General features: G+C 50.1%; 2 protein-coding genes across 6 annotated transcripts in view; both read right to left on the bottom strand.

The window, feature by feature from the left end:
- TMIGD3 (transmembrane and immunoglobulin domain containing 3) overlaps nucleotides 1-18,076 on the bottom strand; it is a 67,961-nt gene that overhangs the window by 5,025 nt on the left and 44,860 nt on the right. For 2 of the 5 annotated variants that reach the window (XM_082687405.1, XM_082687403.1), the window contains exons 2-6: nucleotides 4,831-4,985; nucleotides 2,973-3,320; nucleotides 1,408-1,474; nucleotides 785-885; nucleotides 213-274 (exon numbers count right to left, since the gene is read on the bottom strand). In XM_082687405.1, the coding sequence (XP_082543531.1) occupies nucleotides 213-274; nucleotides 785-885; nucleotides 1,408-1,474; nucleotides 2,973-3,320; nucleotides 4,831-4,870 (618 nt within the window). In that variant the 5' untranslated portion in view covers nucleotides 4,871-4,985. Of the gene's footprint in view, nucleotides 1-212; nucleotides 275-784; nucleotides 886-1,407; nucleotides 1,475-2,972; nucleotides 3,321-4,445; nucleotides 4,532-4,830; nucleotides 4,986-8,166; nucleotides 8,317-18,076 lie in introns of those variants that run through there. The other 3 variants (XM_082687406.1, XM_082687404.1, XM_082687402.1) reach the window with 3 other exon arrangements.
- Nucleotides 10,417-18,076, bottom strand: part of ADORA3 (adenosine A3 receptor) — a 43,385-nt gene continuing 35,725 nt past the window's right edge. The window contains exons 2-3 of the mRNA XM_082687401.1: nucleotides 13,048-14,003; nucleotides 10,417-11,532 (exon numbers count right to left, since the gene is read on the bottom strand). Coding sequence (XP_082543527.1) covers nucleotides 10,926-11,532; nucleotides 13,048-13,397 — 957 coding nt within the window. The 5' untranslated portion in view covers nucleotides 13,398-14,003 and the 3' untranslated portion in view covers nucleotides 10,417-10,925. The remainder of the gene's footprint in view (nucleotides 11,533-13,047; nucleotides 14,004-18,076) is intronic.

Raw genomic sequence — 18,076 nt, 5'->3', positions numbered from 1 at the left:
CACATGGTGGTCTTGAGGATTTTGGTTTCTCTGATGCTGCCCCAAAGGAAAGGTGAACAAAAATAAAAAGAGAGAGAGAGAAAAGGGAAGGTGGGCAGATCCACAGAGTCCCTGCTGAACAAAATTCCTATCCTCTGGTTAGGAAAGGGGATCCCTAAAGATCAGGTAACTGTGAGGCCCAGGGCTCAGGATGAGCCACGGAGGGAACTTACCAGAGGTGTGGGGATCACAAAAGAAGCTTGACTGGTTTTCTGGCTTCTGGTGAGGATTCTACCTGTAATATCCAAGGGCAAAAGGAGGCACAAAGCTTAAGGGCCCTTCCTCTGTTGACTAAAGACCAGAACTGAGACCTGTGGGCCTGTCGTCTCCATTCCTGAACCTTCTCAAGGAGACTTTTCTATGTCTATTTACCCACAGGCCCCAGAGGTCTTTTGACAGTCCCCCCAGGTGAACAAAAGTTTCAAGCAAAGAGTAAGTCTACCTCTGGAAGGTTGTGTGCTGGGGAGGCAGGTGACTTTCCTAACACTGGGACTTACAGTGTGGTCGTCTCAAGGCCTCCCTCCTCCCTAGTCTAAGTGGTCCCACTTACCACGGCCGCCATACTCTCTCTGTCACCTCTCATGGGGCCTTAGTCACCATGAAGCAGAATCTCCCCCAGCCCATGGCTGGCTGCATTGACCTCCATGGGTCCAGGGAACAGGAAGAGGGTCACACTCACTCATTTGAAAGCTACTCCTTGGCCCCTTTCATTTTGCTTAATCCCCACCCCCCAGTGACTACTTACCCCTTCTACTCCTTTGGCTTCTCCTTCTTTTGGACAAATGACTGATTATAAAGATGGACCCCAAGCCCGTGATCAGTATGCAGACGATGAGAATGGACATCCTGGAAGGAGTCACAGACCGACAGAATTCATGTCGCTCGAATTCGGTTCTCTGCCCAGGATCCACTTTCCTGGGATCTGCTCCATCCCCCGCCCCTACCCAGTTCCAGGAGCTCTGCCACCGTGTCCCTTCAGGGTGCTCCTGTCCCCCAGCCCAAGCCTGATCAGACCTGGACTGGTGGGCAGACCGAGCGGGTCTGGCCCCTCCCTCAGAGACTAACAGACTTGGAGCAGGCAGAGCCAAGACTGGCTGGTCTCTTGAGCAGGGGAGACATAAGCTCAGGAGCTAGAAACGGCCAAAATGAAACAGAAAAGGGCAGTGCAGAGAGAGAGGTGGCAAGCACACGTGAGAGCAGCAGATCAGAGACTGAGAAAAAGTCCCAAAGGCGCTCCGGACCACTCCTGAGGGCGCCATGTCCCTCCCTTCACATGTGAGACACTGCTCTCTCCTTAGGACAGATCTTTCTCCACGCTGTGTCACCCTTGCCTGCCTCCCGGCACCTCCATAGCCCATTTGTCCTCACCTGGAGCGATCGGCCTTGCGGACCACTCTGGATGCCTTGCAGCTTCTGGTCTTGTTGCCTGACAGGCCTGCATCAGAAAAAATGTGCTGAGGGTCTAGTGAGCCAGTCCCCAGACCTGCCCTTGCCTTCTGCATCTCTGCATCTCTGGCTGTCATTCCCTCAACCCTCAGAGACTGTGTTCCGAACAGATGCTGGCCCAAGCTGAGGCACCCTAAGTGTGCCCTGCACGGGGCAGAAAGTGGAGGGAACAAGTAGGGGCTGACATCCAGCCCACACTCTGCTCGCCAAGCCATATACCACCGGTCACTGGGTTCCTTGCACCTGGAGATGGGACTCTCTTTGCAGATTTGCACAAAAGCCCTGTGTGGACTAGAAGTGGCCCATGGTTAGAGAGTCCCAGGCTGAAGCCTATGGGAGGGGACACCAGAGGCACAAGAGGGCCAGTCCAATCCTTAAGGAAGGAGCCAATAGATGACATCATTGCCACACTGTGCTCCTGACAGCCACCAAAACCCAATGGGAAAAGCTCTGCCATGGCCACCCACTTGCCTTCTCTGGAAAATCTAGTTGGGGAGGTTGTGGGGGCTTAAACTAAGGAGACATTTAGGTGAGCCTCTTTCATCCCGAGCCTAACTATACAGTAGAAACACACTAGGTGTGAGGATGTCACCCATTGAATAAGATACTTGTTAGACAAAGGAGTAGTTGCTCACGTATGAGCAAGACCCTCTCTCCAGCACCAGAAGGCTTCCTAGAGCTTTCCTTAAGTTCTTGGTTTGTTTTCCTACTGGCATTGTGCTCTGGGCTATGATAAAAAGACCTCCCTCCTAGAAACGGAAAGGACTGAGAAGACAGAGGGAAAAAAGAGAAAGGCTAGTGCTTTCCTTAAGCTCTTTGCCAAGACAGAGGCTTTCTCATGTAGAAAAGAGACTTTGAACAACTGACAGAAGAATTTTGGTGAGCATCTGAAGAACTCAGCCCTGGCCCAAAAGACTGGTTGACTGGCCTGGACAGACCTTCCTCTACATGCCCCAGCCCAACCTTCACCCACCCAGCAGCCTCCATGTAAACTGTACTCCTGACCGGTTTGGCCGTGATCTTCATCCCCGTTTCTGAGGGGGCTCATCCGGGTTCCTGGGTCATCTTTCATAGCCTCACTTGCCTCTCAAGAAATGGAGTTTCAAGATTCTAGACCTACAAGGCTGGCTATGAAGCACAGATGTGTAATACCAACCTTTGAGCCTTCCCTGGCCAGCAGCACAAAGCCCTTCCAATTATTAGCTGCCATGAGCCTCTCCCAAATCCCATGAGCCAGATCGCTGTCAGGAAAGAGAGCTTCCAAGAGGACCCCAGAGCCCACACACCCTACTCTTCCCTGAATTCCAAGCTAATCCCCAACAATCAGCAACCACCCAACTTCGGAAGGAAGGAGAAACGAGGTTACTCCCAAAGAAACTAGGGGGAGCCTGACTTGGTTCTCCCCGGCCTCAGCGAGTAGTTACCACATGTAACGCACACGCACGACTGTGGGTTACCCCTGACTGGACTCCTGACAGGCTCCATACCTTTCCCAGACCAGAGATCATGGGCCAGGCCTCCCGTGCTGTCAGTCACCACCAGCTTGGTAGAATCCATGTCGTCCCTGGCAAAGGCCCGCTGGATGCCGCACCAGTACCAGCCCGCGTCCTCCTTGGTCAGGCAGGACACAGTGATGATGAGCTGGCTTCCCGTGTCTCTCAGGGCCACGCGGTCCGTACTGTTGGGCGTGAAGGCGATGATGGTGCAGTAGTCCCGGAAGTAGCCTCGGCACCAATATTTGGGGTGGTCCTTATAGTGGGCATTGTAGCTGCAGGTGGCAGAAGTTGTGTCCAGCACAAAGCTCTCCTTGACCTTTTCATCCATGACCATAGCATCTGTGAAAACACACAAGGGCAAGCGTGTGCCCGTGCATGCACACGCACATACACGTATCAATGTTCCTCTAAACATGCTGCAGCCCCTGCTGGCCCCCAGAAAAATTAGTTAAAGCACAAAAGCTGATTTTTTCTCTGCCTGTTTTGGGTTAGTGACTATGAGGGGCCAAATAGGGTCCCCCTAAAATTCGTATGTTGAGGTGTTAGCTTCCTGCACCTCAGAATATGACTGTATTTGGGGATTGAGCCTTTTAAGAGGTAATTGAGTTACAGTGGGGTCATTAGAAAGGGCCTAAGGCCACCTGCCTGGTGTCCTTATGAGAAAGCTTAGGATACACACAACAGGCCGAGGGACAGTCATGTGGGACACAACAAGAAAGCCAAGGAGAGCAGCCTCAGAAGAAACCAGACCTGCCTTCACCTTGATCTCAGACTTCCAGCCTCCGGAAATGGGAAGAAATCAATCTCTGTCGTTCAAGTCAGCCAGTCTGAAGTGCTGGCTCCGGCAAGCCTGATGGTTACTACCACAACCCTAGGCAAGTCTTGTGGCCTGGCCCGAGGTGTCCCCCTCTGCACGGATATAGGCAGACTCTCACCACTGCCTGGCAGGGGGCTTGAAGAACCCAAGGCTCACTGTGAGCACATCCTGTGCCCCTAGCCCCCTACCCAGCTGAGGCCCCCTCAAAACCTGAGAAGGGCTTTGAGGGGGCCTCACAGGGCTGAGAGCAGAGGGAGTCAGGTTCTGGTCTTAGGAGCTCAAAACTTTCCATTTCCTCTGTGCAAGGCCTACAGGGGCAGCACTGTCATCTCAGGATGTTGTGTAGTGAGGAAGTCATGCACACCACATCCCCCTTGACCATGGCTGGGGAAGTATCTGAACAAGCAGCAGAGATGGGCAGCAGGGCCCCCTGTCTCTCAGCCTTCCAGAGATGGGCTAGGTCCCCACAAGCACTGCCTGGGACCTGCCTGCATGGCAGGTTCACGTCCCCCATATGAATTGATATTTTATTCTCCTATCCACCCCACAAAGTAGATGGGGTGATGCTCACTCTACAGGCTTGGGTGGGGACCCAAGAAGAGGCACAGCAGCTGTCAAGGTCACCAGGTCAGTCCCCGGGGTCTCACCTCTAGGCTCGGGCACAGGCAGACAGCAGAAAGTCCCGGCCTTATCCATCTGCACAAACACTCTTTGGCGAAGGGGAAGGGACAGGGAAAGGGAACTTAACACTGAGAGAATACAGAGCCCACATTTTAGCTGAGGTTTTCAAATTTCTTGCAACCCTTCTTTTAAAAAAATTTTTCCCTCCCCTCATTACCCTCCTATCAGAGCTAAGAACAAGGATGAATTTGAACAGGATCTCTTTTCTCCTCCTGTTATTTTCCTATCCCATTCCTGCCATGGTTCTAGCTACTGAGCCAGCACTCCAAGTAGAAGAGGAGAAGGAAAGGCAAGGAAATGCAAGGTGTTTGGGAAGTTTGGAGGCTAGAGATGTTCCTTCCCCTGTCTTACCTGAAAAGACAGTCAAGATGAGCAGAATGAAGAACCCCATGACTGGAAGGAAGTGAACAGCCTTCAACTAGAATGATAAACCATTCCCAGGGGTCTCAGGAATCCTGGATCTGATTAAGGGAAATTGAGATCTTTGATCTTCAAGTGGTTTTATCCTGTTTGAAGAGACCAGGCCAAAGGAAACAACCAGTCAATCCAAGCAGTGCTGCAATGTATAGCTATCCAAGTTGTGCACTGCACAAGCATACCTCATCAGAGGGAAGCCTTTTGTGGAAATAAACTTATTTATATAATAATATAGGCAACAGAAAAAATTGTGGGCCTGGCACTCCCAAAATAGCAGTGGAGATTCCCCTTCTGGATAAATGCACCCTGGTGCAACAAAGCCTTGTACCCATTTGGAAGAGCACAAGCACACTCATCAGCATTTACACACATCCAGGTGTGCAACTGTGCCTGTCCTGCCAATGGATCAGGTGAGAATGCTAACTTCCCTGACTCCCAGGTGAACACTGAAGCCTCCCTCGTGGAGTGTGGTTGGGGGTGAAGTGTGAAGCTGTTAGGAACAGATGCATCTGGTATCTGGAGCATGGAGCCATGTACACGTGGGTGTTTGGGTGTCGGCAGCCACAGCTGCTGCGTCCAGACCTCTTGAGAGCTTCCTGGGGCAGAGCTGGGACAAATCAAGGAGATCTGTCTCTGCAGCAGGAGAAGCTTCTCTTGGTTCCTGCTGGGGCTCAAAGCCTGACCACTGATTGTGAAAGTCTGAATTACAGAACCACCCCTCCAGTGAATTTAGGCTGAACACTACTTATCACCTCCCCACCCCAAAGATAGCCCTCCCCATCAAAGGCTGGGCATGGATGTGTGTCCAGGTTGTTCAGCAACGCATGTGGTCCAGCAGCAGGCCTGTTTTCCGTGCCTGTTTTACCTGCGCCTCGTTGACTCCTCATCAAACCTCTGTGAGTTCAACAAATAAATTGCAAGGTGGGGAAAAGGGGCGGGTGGAGGAGAAGGGAGGAAGAAGGAATCTGCCAATTACAAGGGGCTTAGGAAAAGAACGACATATTGCAGTATATGGAACATATTTGAATCCTGACCAAAGGTCTAGACAGTGGCTAGTTGATGATATTAAGAGATTATTGTTAAGTTCTTTTCAGATGTGATAATGACATCATCAAGAGCCAGTTTCTGAGGAGTGCCTGGTAGCTCAATCAGCTGAGTATCTGACTCTTGGTCCCAGCTTAGGTCGTGATCTCAGAGTTTTGAGGTCGAGCCCTGCATTGGGCTCCACACTCAATACAGAGTCTGCTTGAGATTCTTTCTCCCTCCCTCTCCCCACCCCCTACTCGCTCTCTCTCAAATAAATAAACAAGTAAAATCTTTTTTAGAAGGCTGGTGGAACTATGAGTTCCTTTAAAAAATAAATAAATAAAATAAATAAATAAAAAATAACCAACCTCGAAGATGGCTCCTGGCACTCATGCTATTATTCAGTCCCCTCCTAAACTGAATCAGGGCTGGCCTGTGTGATCAAGAAAATCAATAAAAACTGGGGTGTCTGGGTGGCTCAGTCAGTCAGGCACCTAGTTCTTAATTTGGGCTCGGGTCATGGTCTCAGGGTGCTGGGATTGAGCTCTGTGTCGGGCTCCATGTTCCGTGCAAAGTCTACATGTTCCTCTCCCTCCCCTCTCTTGCTTTCTTTCTCTCAAATAAATAAGTAAACAAAATCTTTGAAAAAAAAAAGAAAGAAAGAAAGAAAGAAAGAAAGAAAGAAAGAAAGAAAGAAAAGAAAAATCAGGGTTGCCTGAGTGGCTCAGTGGGTTAAGACTCTGCCTTCAGCTCAGGTCATGATCTCAGGGTCCTGGAATTGAGCCCCGCATTGGGCTCCCTGCTCAGCGGGGAGCCTGCTTCCCCCTTTCCTTCTGCCTACTTGTGATCTCTGTCAAATAAATAAATAAAATCTTTTAAAAAAATTTTTAAAAAGAAAAATCAATAAAAAACATACAGCAACTGATCATTCATACAGACACTGTGGTTGTATTTTTAAAAAATCACTTCTTATCTCTGAGAAAGCCACATCCAGACAGACGCTGGGAAAGGCTTGGAGATAGCACCATGAAACCGAAGAAAGTAGCAACCCAAGGAGAAATGGATTGGGCACCGATATCAGTAAAGTGCCCAACTCATGAAAAGGTAACATTGTCAAGCAAATGAGAGGCCCAGAGTTACGGAGAACGAGTCATGTGCTAGCATTCTGAGTATTCCTTGGTGCTCTTTGTTCTATTGCTGCTTCATCAGGGTAGAATTAAGTTTCACTCCTTAGATGTATAACTTAAGATGATGACTGTATAATAAGAATAAGTCAAGTGATCATTTAAAAAATACCTTTCATAAATAAAGGCTGAAATGTTTGCAGATGAAATGATTTGATGTCCAAAATGTCAAGATAATCAGGGTGCGGCAGGTGGAGAGGGACACAAGTGGAACAGTGTGGGCTGTAAGTTGATCGCTACTGAAGCAGGATAATAGATATCTGAGGGGCCATTATTCTGGCCTCTTCACTTTTGTGTGCCTGAACTTTTCCATCATAAAAAGGGGGAAAAAAAACCAAACCAAACAACACTTAGGTATGACAAGGTTCAGTCCTAGGAACTTGCCTGGGTTCATATGGCTCGTACAACAGCCTGACCTGGTGCTAAGTCTTCCACAATAGTAACGACCCGGCAAAGTACAGAGACATCAGACTTCACAAGGGGACGGGGCATATACCGTGTAAGCTGAGCAGTCGGGACAATGCGCAGCTGTCTTCCCATTTGCACCATACCCAGCATGGTCTCTAAGCACAGAATGTCTCTAGAAAATGTACATCTGGTTGTAAAAAACTGAATGTACCCATGGACAATGGCCAGACCATCTATAAAAATAGAGCTCTGTGCAGAATGTCTGGCCCAGGAAACCAGCATCTTATCTACAGTAACTGGCTGGGGCAGCCAGCCTGCCAGAAGTCAGATTTGTAGGAAATCAGACCATAATCTCCAGCAAAAGTCCAGAACACCGAATGGTAATCCCTGTGACAATCAACCCCAAGTAGCTAGTAATAATGGAGAGCTTGCCAAATTTTTGTCCTGCTTCCACCTTGGGACCAACCAGAGAAAGCCAGATATGCTCTCCTAACCCATCCCACAGGCTGCCCCCCTTCCACGAGCCCTCCCGAAGCTTCCCTAGCCACCAGCCTCCAGCCAGGCCCAGCGGAGCCTCCCTGCGACCCCCAGAAAGATGCCCCCACTCCTCTGCCTGCCTTCGAGTCCCTGCCAAAATGCAAGTGGCCTTCACCTGCTCTCTTTCCATCGCAAGCTTGGCAGTAGCCTTTGCTCGTTCTGACTTGGTCTTCATTTACCCACAGTAGACTTGATAAAAAAAAAAAAAAAATTAAGTCTATAAACTCAACATCTGCTTTTGTTCCAGTGAATTCATACAGAGGAAGAGGAAGCCAACTTCAGTTTTGTCTGGGTATAATCTTTTCCCCTTCTTCCTGGAGCCCCCAAATCCTGCAGCCACCCTCAGCGGCCCTGTGGAAGGGAGCTAGCCAGGAGATGGGCTCCGGGAGGCTGCAAGGACGCTAATCTCTGAGCCTGAAATTCTGGAGTGGAGCTCGGCCACTTCTACCGGAGCTCCTCACCGGGGAGTCTTGGTTCATCTTTCCTGAGTCCACTCCAAAAGGCGTTCTTGCGTTAAGGCTTTCTTCTGGGCTGGTGGAACCTCTTAGCTCAGGATGTTCTCATTTGACCAAAACAAAATTAAAAAATAAATAAATAAATACAACTCCCTGCAAACCCCCCGTGGGTTTGCTAAGCAGTGGCTTTCAGAAAGAGAGAGAGAGAGACGGGGGAGGATGAGGACAAAAGGAGAAGAGAGGGGAAAACAGGTTTTTTTCTGAGACTCAGAGACTACGGCTCATCTTATGACACCGAATGACACAGGACAGACCGCTGTTTCATTTTGAGGGAAGTGGTCGCTTTTATGGTGGTTTCCCTAAAGAGCAGGTGCTAAGTATTGCTATAGCAACCAGCAGAGATTGCTTGTAAACTATGAAGTGCTTCTGTTTGGGACGAAAAAAAACGAAACAGCACTTCCCTCAAGGATCCAACTGGGCAAAGATGCCTTCTGGGCTGAAGCACACACCAGGGTCACCAGAAGCCTCACGGTAAACCCAGGGCATCATCCAAAAGGGGCATTTTAACTAAGCACAACCATGAATTCGGGGTTTGGGGGAGAAGCCTTAACTCAAACAACAGGATGCCATTAAGGAAAAAAATTGTGGTTTGGTTTGCGGACGCGCTTGGATTTTTAGAGAACAAAGATCCCCAGATGTTGAAGGGGAGACTGACGAGATGAAGGTGGCCTGCCATACCTCCAGGGACAATGGAGACCGGTCCTGGTCGTTCACCTTTAAGATACGATTGAGAGCAGTGCAGGAAAGTGGGCAGGTCAGCAAGCAACTCAGCTTGGCATTAGTAGGAAAGTAGACGTAAGTCTTCAGACTTCTCAGATAGTGTTCATTCTTCCTGGGGTGACGGGGCGGGGGGTGGGGGGAGCAGTGAGGAACTTCACTGAAATGAAATGTAATGTTAACTAGATAAATATGACTAATGGGCTATGGCCTAAGCTTGCCGTCAGGATAAACTTTCAGAAGTGGCTAAGAATTACTTTTAAAAAAATCTGAAGTACATTTACCCTCTTTGAAGTGGTTTAATTGAAATCCCCATCTTGTTGTTCTCATTAGGCTCAAACATTCATTGTTTGGGGAGAGTCCACAGTTGCAAATTTGGATGTAAATTATGTACACTATGAAGTGCTTCTGATGTCCCCTTGAATCTATGGAGCCACATTTGGTGCTGAAAGTATGTGACTGGGACTCTGTCCCTGCCTGGTGTCTGGATTAATGAGACATCCGTGACAGTACCTAGGGCAACCTCCCCAAAGATCCAGGAGTCCTTGAGCACACAAGGACTGCATCTGGTAATTGTCCATTAGGTGAACTCGAGAGTTTGGCCTTTGGAGAAGTGACAAGTCCTTCCTCGTGCCTGAGAATAGGTGGTGAGGAGTTTGGGTTCTCCCGAAATGTAAGGCTGAGTTTAAATCTCGGCTTTACACATTACTTGTTAACTGTGTGACTATAGACAAGTTACTTAACCTCTCTGTGCCTCCATTTTCCTTCTGCAAAATGGATAGGAAAATAATGGTGGCACCGACCTCAGAGATAGTCAGGATCAGAAGAGCTCATGTCTGGAAAGTGCTTAGCACATAGACAGCACTCCACAAATAGTAGATATCCCGTGTCTCTTTTCTGCCTCTTTTGATCCTTCTCTTAACAATAGGCAAACGACTCATGAAGTTGGCAAATGCTCCTATGAGCCCAGGAAGAAGGAGCAGGGTGTTCTAGGGCAAGGGGTGAGAGGCCCAGAGTTCAAACAGGTGAACATGGCGTGGTTCCCAGTGGCAAGCAGCTTGAGTGCCAAGAGCAGCCAGCTGGGTCTGCGAACCCCAAATGACCTTGACCCTCAGCAAAGAGATACAGGACAGTTAGCGGTCATCTTTTATTCACTCAAACACAATTACAGGTGAACTCAGCAGTTTCAGTGCCCCTTTGTGACATTCTGTCCCTGCCATCTCCCCAGCCTCTGCTATTGTGGTTTCTCTGCCTGGTGCCATGAAGAGTGGAACTGAGTCACCACCACACCCATGTCCAGTGGGACTGGGAACTTTCATCACTAAGTCCACACGGCATCCTTCAGATTCCATGACTTCTCCTGTTTGGGGAGGAGGAACCACAGGTAGTAGTAACCATAGAACATTCTCCTCAAGTCAGGCATCCAGAACATTGAATTAGAGAAGAAAGACAGGAAAAACAATTGGATTATAGGAAGGGATGTTAGGGGAGGTACAACTGGAGGCAGTCAGTCAAACGCTTCCCACCTCAGTAGAAGGAATTAAGGACATGAAAGGCCGTGGCTCAGGTGGATAGGTCCTCAAGTGTTTACTGATGCTGAATCCGAAGATCAATGGAGAGAAGAGTCATCTTTGCCGGATAACTACTCAGAAGTCTGATCAGTGCTTGGGTCCAAGGAATCCGAGGACTGGCAGATCATACAGGTTTTGAGGATCAAAAGATAGGTCTCCTTGAACTTCTTTATTTTATAAGCATAGACAATAGGGTTCATCATGGAGTTAGCATGGGAGAGCAGAATGCCCAAGTACAGAAAGATTTGCGGCACCTCACCATGAAAGTAGGTGATACAGTTGATAATGGACAAAGGCAGCCAGGACAAAGCAAATAGGAAGAGAACCAGAAACAAAGACTTGGCCGTCTTGAACTCCCGTCCATAAAATGCACCTGTCTCTTTGGAGCTCGAAAAGTTCTGATTGAGTTTATTTCGGATGACATAGAATATGTCAAGGTAGATGGCACACATGACAATCAGGGGGATTAAAATCCAAGTGAAGAAGCTAAAGTAGACCATGTAGTCCATCCTCATGACAGAACGGAACTGGCAGGAAAGGAAGGTGACATTTCGGTCATACTCTGAGGTCAGTTTCATGTTCCAGCCAAACATGGGCGTCAGTCCCACCAGGAAAGACAACAGCCAACAAAGGCCCAGGGCCAACCATATTCTTCTTTGGGTGGTGACCCTCCTGTATCTGTTTGAATGGAAGAGAATGGGTGAGTTCTCAGTAGGAATTGCTTACGAAGGGAGCGGGGTGATCAGAGTGGAGAAAGCTGGTGTTCCAGCTTTCTTCTCTGGGGGACTTTTTAAAGGAAATATGATGTCAAATGGTTTAGACATATGTTGCCACACTCACGGCACCCTTCCAGCCTGAGAATTCTTCAGTTTGTGGAAGGTAAGAGTTTTCTAAGTCTCTTGGGATCACCTACCCAAGATGCTCTCAGAGCATGTTTCCAGCCATGCGCTGTCTTGTTTCTGTTGGGCTGCTGGGCTGCAGGCCATGAGTTCAACTCTTGCCTTTCCCGTGCTGCCCTCCACCTGTGCCCGCCCCTGCTTCTCTATTTGCTCCAGCGCCCCACTTATTGCTCGATATATGGGGGTCTGTGGAGGAGTGGAGTTGAGGCTGAAGTGTTTCCAGGACCTCAAATGACTCCTCCAAAGAGAGGCACCATTCCTCCTCCTGCCAACCTTCCCGGCAACATCCCTCACAGACTACAAGAAGGAAGCTGATTTTGTTACGTACTGACAGTGTACTCAGACTTTATCTCACTCACATTTCACAACAAACCGAAGCTAGTTTTACGACAATCCCCATGTCCTTGCTGGCGACTGGCTGAGGATAACAGTAGTGACAGCTACCCTAGAGTGAGCAGAGACTGGGCGCAGCCATTTTTCTAAAAGCCTTATACGTGTGAACTGTGGGATTTTATGAGGAAGGGGCAATTATTGTCCCTACTTTATAGGTGAAAAAAAGAAACAGGCAGGTGACCCTGACACGCTTAAAGCGGCAGAGGTAAAATGGAAATGAGGTTAAGTCTGAGTTTAGAGTATCCTAACTGCTGTGGAAAGACGAGGAACCAAATCCACAAAAGTCACTTGCCCCAGCTCAGACCTCAAGATCTGGGCTTTGAGCCCGGGCTTTTTAGTATCAAAAGCTTGTCTGTAGCTTCCTCTCCACATCTCTTCCCCAAGACGAGAGAGGCGGCTTATAAGCCAACTGCCGCTCAGGACACCTGGGGACTGAGATGTCTCCATTTGGCGGTCTGTTCTGTTCACATCATCCTAGGAACGGTTGCTACTACTTTCGGCAATGGAGAACTTTTCTTGGTCCCCTCCTCAACTTGGAAGAGGAAGCAAAGTTAAAATAACTTTAAAATAACCTACATCTGCAAAGAGCAGAACCATCTTTAAATCTCCTGTTCTTCTCTGTTTGCTCCTTATTTTAGCTAGTAAGTTTCTTTCATTTCTAAAACTCAAGAATATTTTACTAATTAAAGATGCATCAAGCAAGAGACGCTAAGAAAAAAAAAAAAATAAAGATGCATCATGCTTTCCTCATCTTTAGCTATTCTCCAGTCCCAGCTCACACACCAAATGGTGCAAAGAAGCTTAGTGTCCTCTTTCAAGCTCAGAGGCCAGACTGGATTTGCTTTCACTGAAGCAGCCCCATGTCCCAGCCCTTCACCGCCCCACACTGCCCCCCTCCTACCTGACTGTGAGCTTGACCCGCAGGTATCGATCCACAGCAATGGCTAGCAGGGACATGATGGAAGCGTGCGTGAAGATCAGCAGCAGGCAGGTCATGAAAAGGCAGTTATAAAAGTGGATGGTGATGCCCAGGCTGATGACAATGGCCAAAGGCATGACCAGCACCCCAACGGCGATGTCAGCCAGGGCCAGGGAGACAATGAAATAGAAGGTGGTGGTCTGCAGGCTGGGGTTCAGCTTGACCACCCAGATGACCAGCACGTTGCCCACGATGGCACAGAGCCCGATGAGAATCTCCACGGTTATGTAGGTGACGTTGGCCATCAACAGGGCAGTGCTGTTGACAGCCATCTTGCCCTCCCCAACGCGACCCCCAAGCAACAGGCGTGTGGACGGGATCCGTGTGGCCCGATGAGCCTAGCTCTCACCGGACATCTTGCTAGAGGTCCAGGGGCAGCTGCGACAGTCTGAACATCACGACTCACCCATTCCTTCTCTTCTCTAGTGGAACGCTTCCTGGGAGACCCCTGCTTTTCTTAGAGAGAGCCCATCCAGGGGCAATCACTTTCTGCCCCTTTGTGGGCCACACATCCCTGGGCTATCGGAAGCGTGGAGGACAGTTGGATGTGAGTTGAATCTGAAAGTGCCGCTTGTCTTAGTTCCCCAGACAGACACGCTCGAGGCCTCTGCCTCCTGCCCCCAGAGGGCCACTAGAGCTCCATCAAGATAAGCAACACTCTTCAGGGCTGTTTCAGGAAGTGAGATGGGCCAAGAGGAAGCACAGACCAGGAACGCTCAGCAAGAAGATGGAAAGAGCAGACCAGGGGGTGTGAGCGGCGTGGAGAAGGCTCGGAATTCATTCACTCGGGGGCCAGATGGGAGTGTAGCTCTGCAGGGCAGGGCAGAAGAAGCACAGGCTCGAAAATCCTGGCTTTCTGCTAGTATTGCAGAAAGATCCTGTGACAAGGAGGCAAACAGAAGCCACAGCAAGAAATAGATTTTGGTGGCAGTCTTAGCCAGAATTTATGGTTTCTTTGCCCATGCTACAGATTGAATGATTGTGTCCCACCCCCTCGCACGCACACTCCAAATTTACAGGTTGAGATCTGAGCCTCAAAGTGACGGTATTAGGAGATGGGGTCTTTGGGAGATGCCTGGGTCATGAGGATGGAGCCCTCCTCATGCATGAGATTAGTGTCTCAGAAGAGACACCCCACAGAGCTCCTTCACCCCTTCAGCCATTCATGAACCAAGGAGCTGGCTCTCGCCAGACACCAGATCTACCAGTACCTTGATCGTGGGCTTTCCAGCCTCCAGAACTGAAAATTTCTATGGCTTGTAAGCCACCCAGTCTTTGGTATTCAGTTACAGCAGCCTGGACAGAATAAAACAGTGCAAAGCAGCAAGCCCTGGGAACTGGGCAGCATGGATTGACTCTTGGTCAGGCGCAGCTGGGACCCAGCTTTTGCATCAAAGATCCTTTGACAAAGGAACAAGCTAAGATCTCCTGCTTAGAAGGACAGAAAATTCAGCACCTCCTGGAAGCATATCTGCTGACACTATGTTTCCCTTGGGGGGGGGGGCACACCCACCAACATCTCACATGCCCTCACCCCAGCAACCATCCGGTGACAAACCTTTTTGAGGAACTACAAGACGAAAGGATGACCGGTCAGGCAGAAAGGAGAGAAAGGGCCACAGGCTCACATTCCCACATGGCATACGCCCCCCCACCCTGATCCACCCCCCCAACCACCACCACACCACCTGCTGGAAAAGAGGAAGAAACCTGCTTTCCTGGAAGTCGCTCACCTGGGCTGCAACTTCTGGAAACCAGACACTTACAAGCATTTGGGATTTAAGGTCCACGAAGTTCATGGGTGTCTCAGTCCTGCCCAAAAGGGTGATTTAGAGGAAGGGGTAGGTGGACCTGAGCCAGCACTGTGGATTGAAGGGTTTATAACATTTGCCTTAAATACCAATCTATGTAGCACCCAAATGAAAATTCAACACATGCTCTCCAGGGCCTTGGGCAGATGCCTCGGGCTGCGGCTTCCGCATCATGCTCTGCTTCCCCACCTCATCGCCGTTGGGGATGAATCCTTGTTCATCCCTGAATCCCTGAAGCCTGAATCCCTGGTTCATGCCTTCTAAACTCGCTGCTTCTCTCTGGGTGAACCTCCCCCCACCCCCAGCCCCAGACGTGAAAGTGCAGCAAACGCATCTCTGTCACTCTGGCATTCTCCAGCGTTCACTATGCCCGCATCCCTGCGCCCTGGGAGCTTGGGAAGTTTTGCCAGCCCTCAGCGTGACTTCTCATCAAAGTTTCTACTGCAACTGCTTTCTTTATCTCTGCTTCGGAGAAGGAAGTCACAGAGAGCCATTTCTAGGAGGATGCGTGCTACCGAAAGAAGTCGCCGGAAAGCAATCGCTGAATCTTGATAACGCGCGCTTAAGAAAAATAAAAAAATGCACCCTCCCCTTCAGCCCCTTGCCACCGGGTAGTACCAAACAGCCCTATGTGAGAGAGAGACTGTCTGCTGTAGGGACGACTCGAGTCATGTTCCCCGGTAGGGGTAAAAGGACAGGGAAGGAGTGAATTCCTGGGGGGCTTGGGCCGCTCCAGGTCAGCCTCATAGCTTTGCTCCACGTTTGAGCGCTGGTCAGAGGACGGACAGTTCCTGCACTTAGAGAGAGAGAGATGGGGGCCTCTGTGGGGTTATGGGCCAGAAACGGGGCGCAGGTTAAGACGGCAGAGGCCAGGAAAGAAACTGAGCCACGGATCCAGCCACAGGAAGGGGACCCAGGCATTGGGGAAGGATTGGACAGCTGGCGCTGGAAACCTGACCGCTGTGCTTGCAGATTCTTAACCCCTTTCACCCTCCTTTAGGAGGTAGGTGAGTTCTTTCGGAAACAGCCCATCTCAGCTGGGTTAGAGACACCAAGGAGAGGGCTTTGTGACCCAGCACCAGTGATAAGAACAGTGTGATTGGTGCAGGATAGCCTGTGAGAGAATAATCCAGGGGGGAAAGGAGAGGCAGGGGACATGCTTAGGGCATCTGACCTAGCCACCTCTTCCCACCTGGGAATTCTCTGGAAATTTCCTCTTCATGAGCACGGCAGGCCTGAGCCCATCCCTGCTCAGGGAGGTGACTGGAGGGATAAGAAGACAGGTTTCCACGGTTACTTAGCATTTTGGCCTAAGATTGGCCCTGAGGCAACATTTCCTTCCAGATGGAGCTCCAGAAGGCAGCCTGGAAAAGAAGACAGAGAGGCCAGGGCAGATGGCCATCTTGCTTACCCCCACCCCCACCCCCAACCACACACAGACATGCCACAGCTGCTCTTGGGTAACTTCCCTTATCTTTCAGGGAGAGACCACCTCAGCCCCCAGAGCCACACCCAGATGCAAGTCCCCTCAGCCTCCGTGTAGCCCTCAGATCAAGTCCAACCTCCCTGGAATGGCAGAGTCTCATATCCCACCCTTCGCGATGGGGGGGGGGGTCTCCCAGCTTCTGCAGCTCCTGGTGCCTGGAGCCCCCTCCCCCCCCGAAACCGCAAGCACCACTGAGCTTTCACTTCCTTTCCCCTGTGCATCCAGCTCAGAAAGCCCTTCTCCTCACGTCCATCTAGAACACAAGCACTTTCCCTTCAAGAGTATTCTCAGATGGGACCCCAAAGAGAACTTCCCAGACATCCCCTCCCCATGTTGTGTTTATAAGCCCCTCTCCCCTGTGATCTTGCAAGCTCCTGAAGCGTAGTGACCTCCATTTTTCATTTCTAGCCCCACCACGGAGCCTGGCAGATGGCAGGTGCTCAAGTATATTTTTGCTGAATGAATGAATATGAACACACCTCAGTGAACCAGAGGGCATCAGCTTGGCACTGGTTACAGAAGACCATTAAATCAGCTGGGACCTGTTGAGTATGTTCCTTTATACCATCTAGAGTGCTGAACATTTTGCTTTCATGGTCTTATCCAACACTCCAATGAAATAGACACTATAATCACTGCGGAGGCAACTAAGGCTCAGAAAGGTGACGTAACTGGCCCCGGGTGACGCAGCCAGGAAGTGGCAGAGCCAGCGTTCAAACTCAGGCTCAGGGCTTCAGTAAATGAATGGGCAAGTGAAAAACTGTGGGAAGCTTTCACAAGCGCAAGGCAACCCCAGACTTGTTGATGCCATATTATCCATCGGACGTCCTAAACTCACGCCTGGAAAAGGAAGAGGGGACCAAGACTGTGGGAAGAGAGCACAGAGTCCTTGTAGGTCTGGCACCTGCTCTGAGTTCCAAAAAGGGGGAGGATACAACGGGCCACTTGGTGGGGCTCCAAGGGGAGCTCTGGGACAGAAAGAAAATCTTTCACTGGGCTGGAGTGACAAAAATATATTTTTTTAATAATAAAATAAATTACAAGGGAGACGTGGCTCAGGGAATTTCCCCACCTGAAAGAAGGGGGCGTCTGTGTGTGTGTCAGTTTCACTAAAAGAACCTGGACTCCGTGGAAGAGGCAAGAACCAGGGAAGATCCGTCAAGCTAAACCACTGGAAAAGCATCTGGAGTCCTGGGGGAAAGGCCTCGCCCATCCCAAACCATGGCCTGACACACCTGGACACAGCTCAGCCACCTAGACACAGCTCAGCCACAGGGAGGCAACCTTGCCCTGGTTCTGCTTAATTTCGGGACAGGCTGGCCAGAGAGCCTTTGAGCTCCTTTGCAGCTTCTCAGACAAGCCTGGAGAGCCCAGCAAGCACCCAGGAGCCAGGGGGAGGGAGGGAGACCTGTAGAGACTGAGAACTGGCCCAGGCTGCTGCTGAGACAGGATGTCTGGCAGGTGGGAGGCAGTGGCTTCTGCTTGGGGCTGGCTCACACTGCCTCCACGGCTGTCGGCAGAGTTGCCCAAAACCAGTTTGCTCGCTTCCTCTTGGCCCCATCACCACTTCCCCAAAGGCTTATATTTTTACAGAGCTTCATGCTTGCTAGGCAGCAGTGGAGGCTTAGAAAGAGCGAGATGGCCAAGAAAGCGG

Source organism: Mustela nivalis, assembly GCF_964662115.1.
Source record: "Mustela nivalis genome assembly, chromosome: 10".
Classification (NCBI taxonomy): domain Eukaryota; kingdom Metazoa; phylum Chordata; class Mammalia; order Carnivora; family Mustelidae; genus Mustela; species Mustela nivalis.
This window is presented reverse-complemented; position numbering and strand designations above follow the sequence as displayed.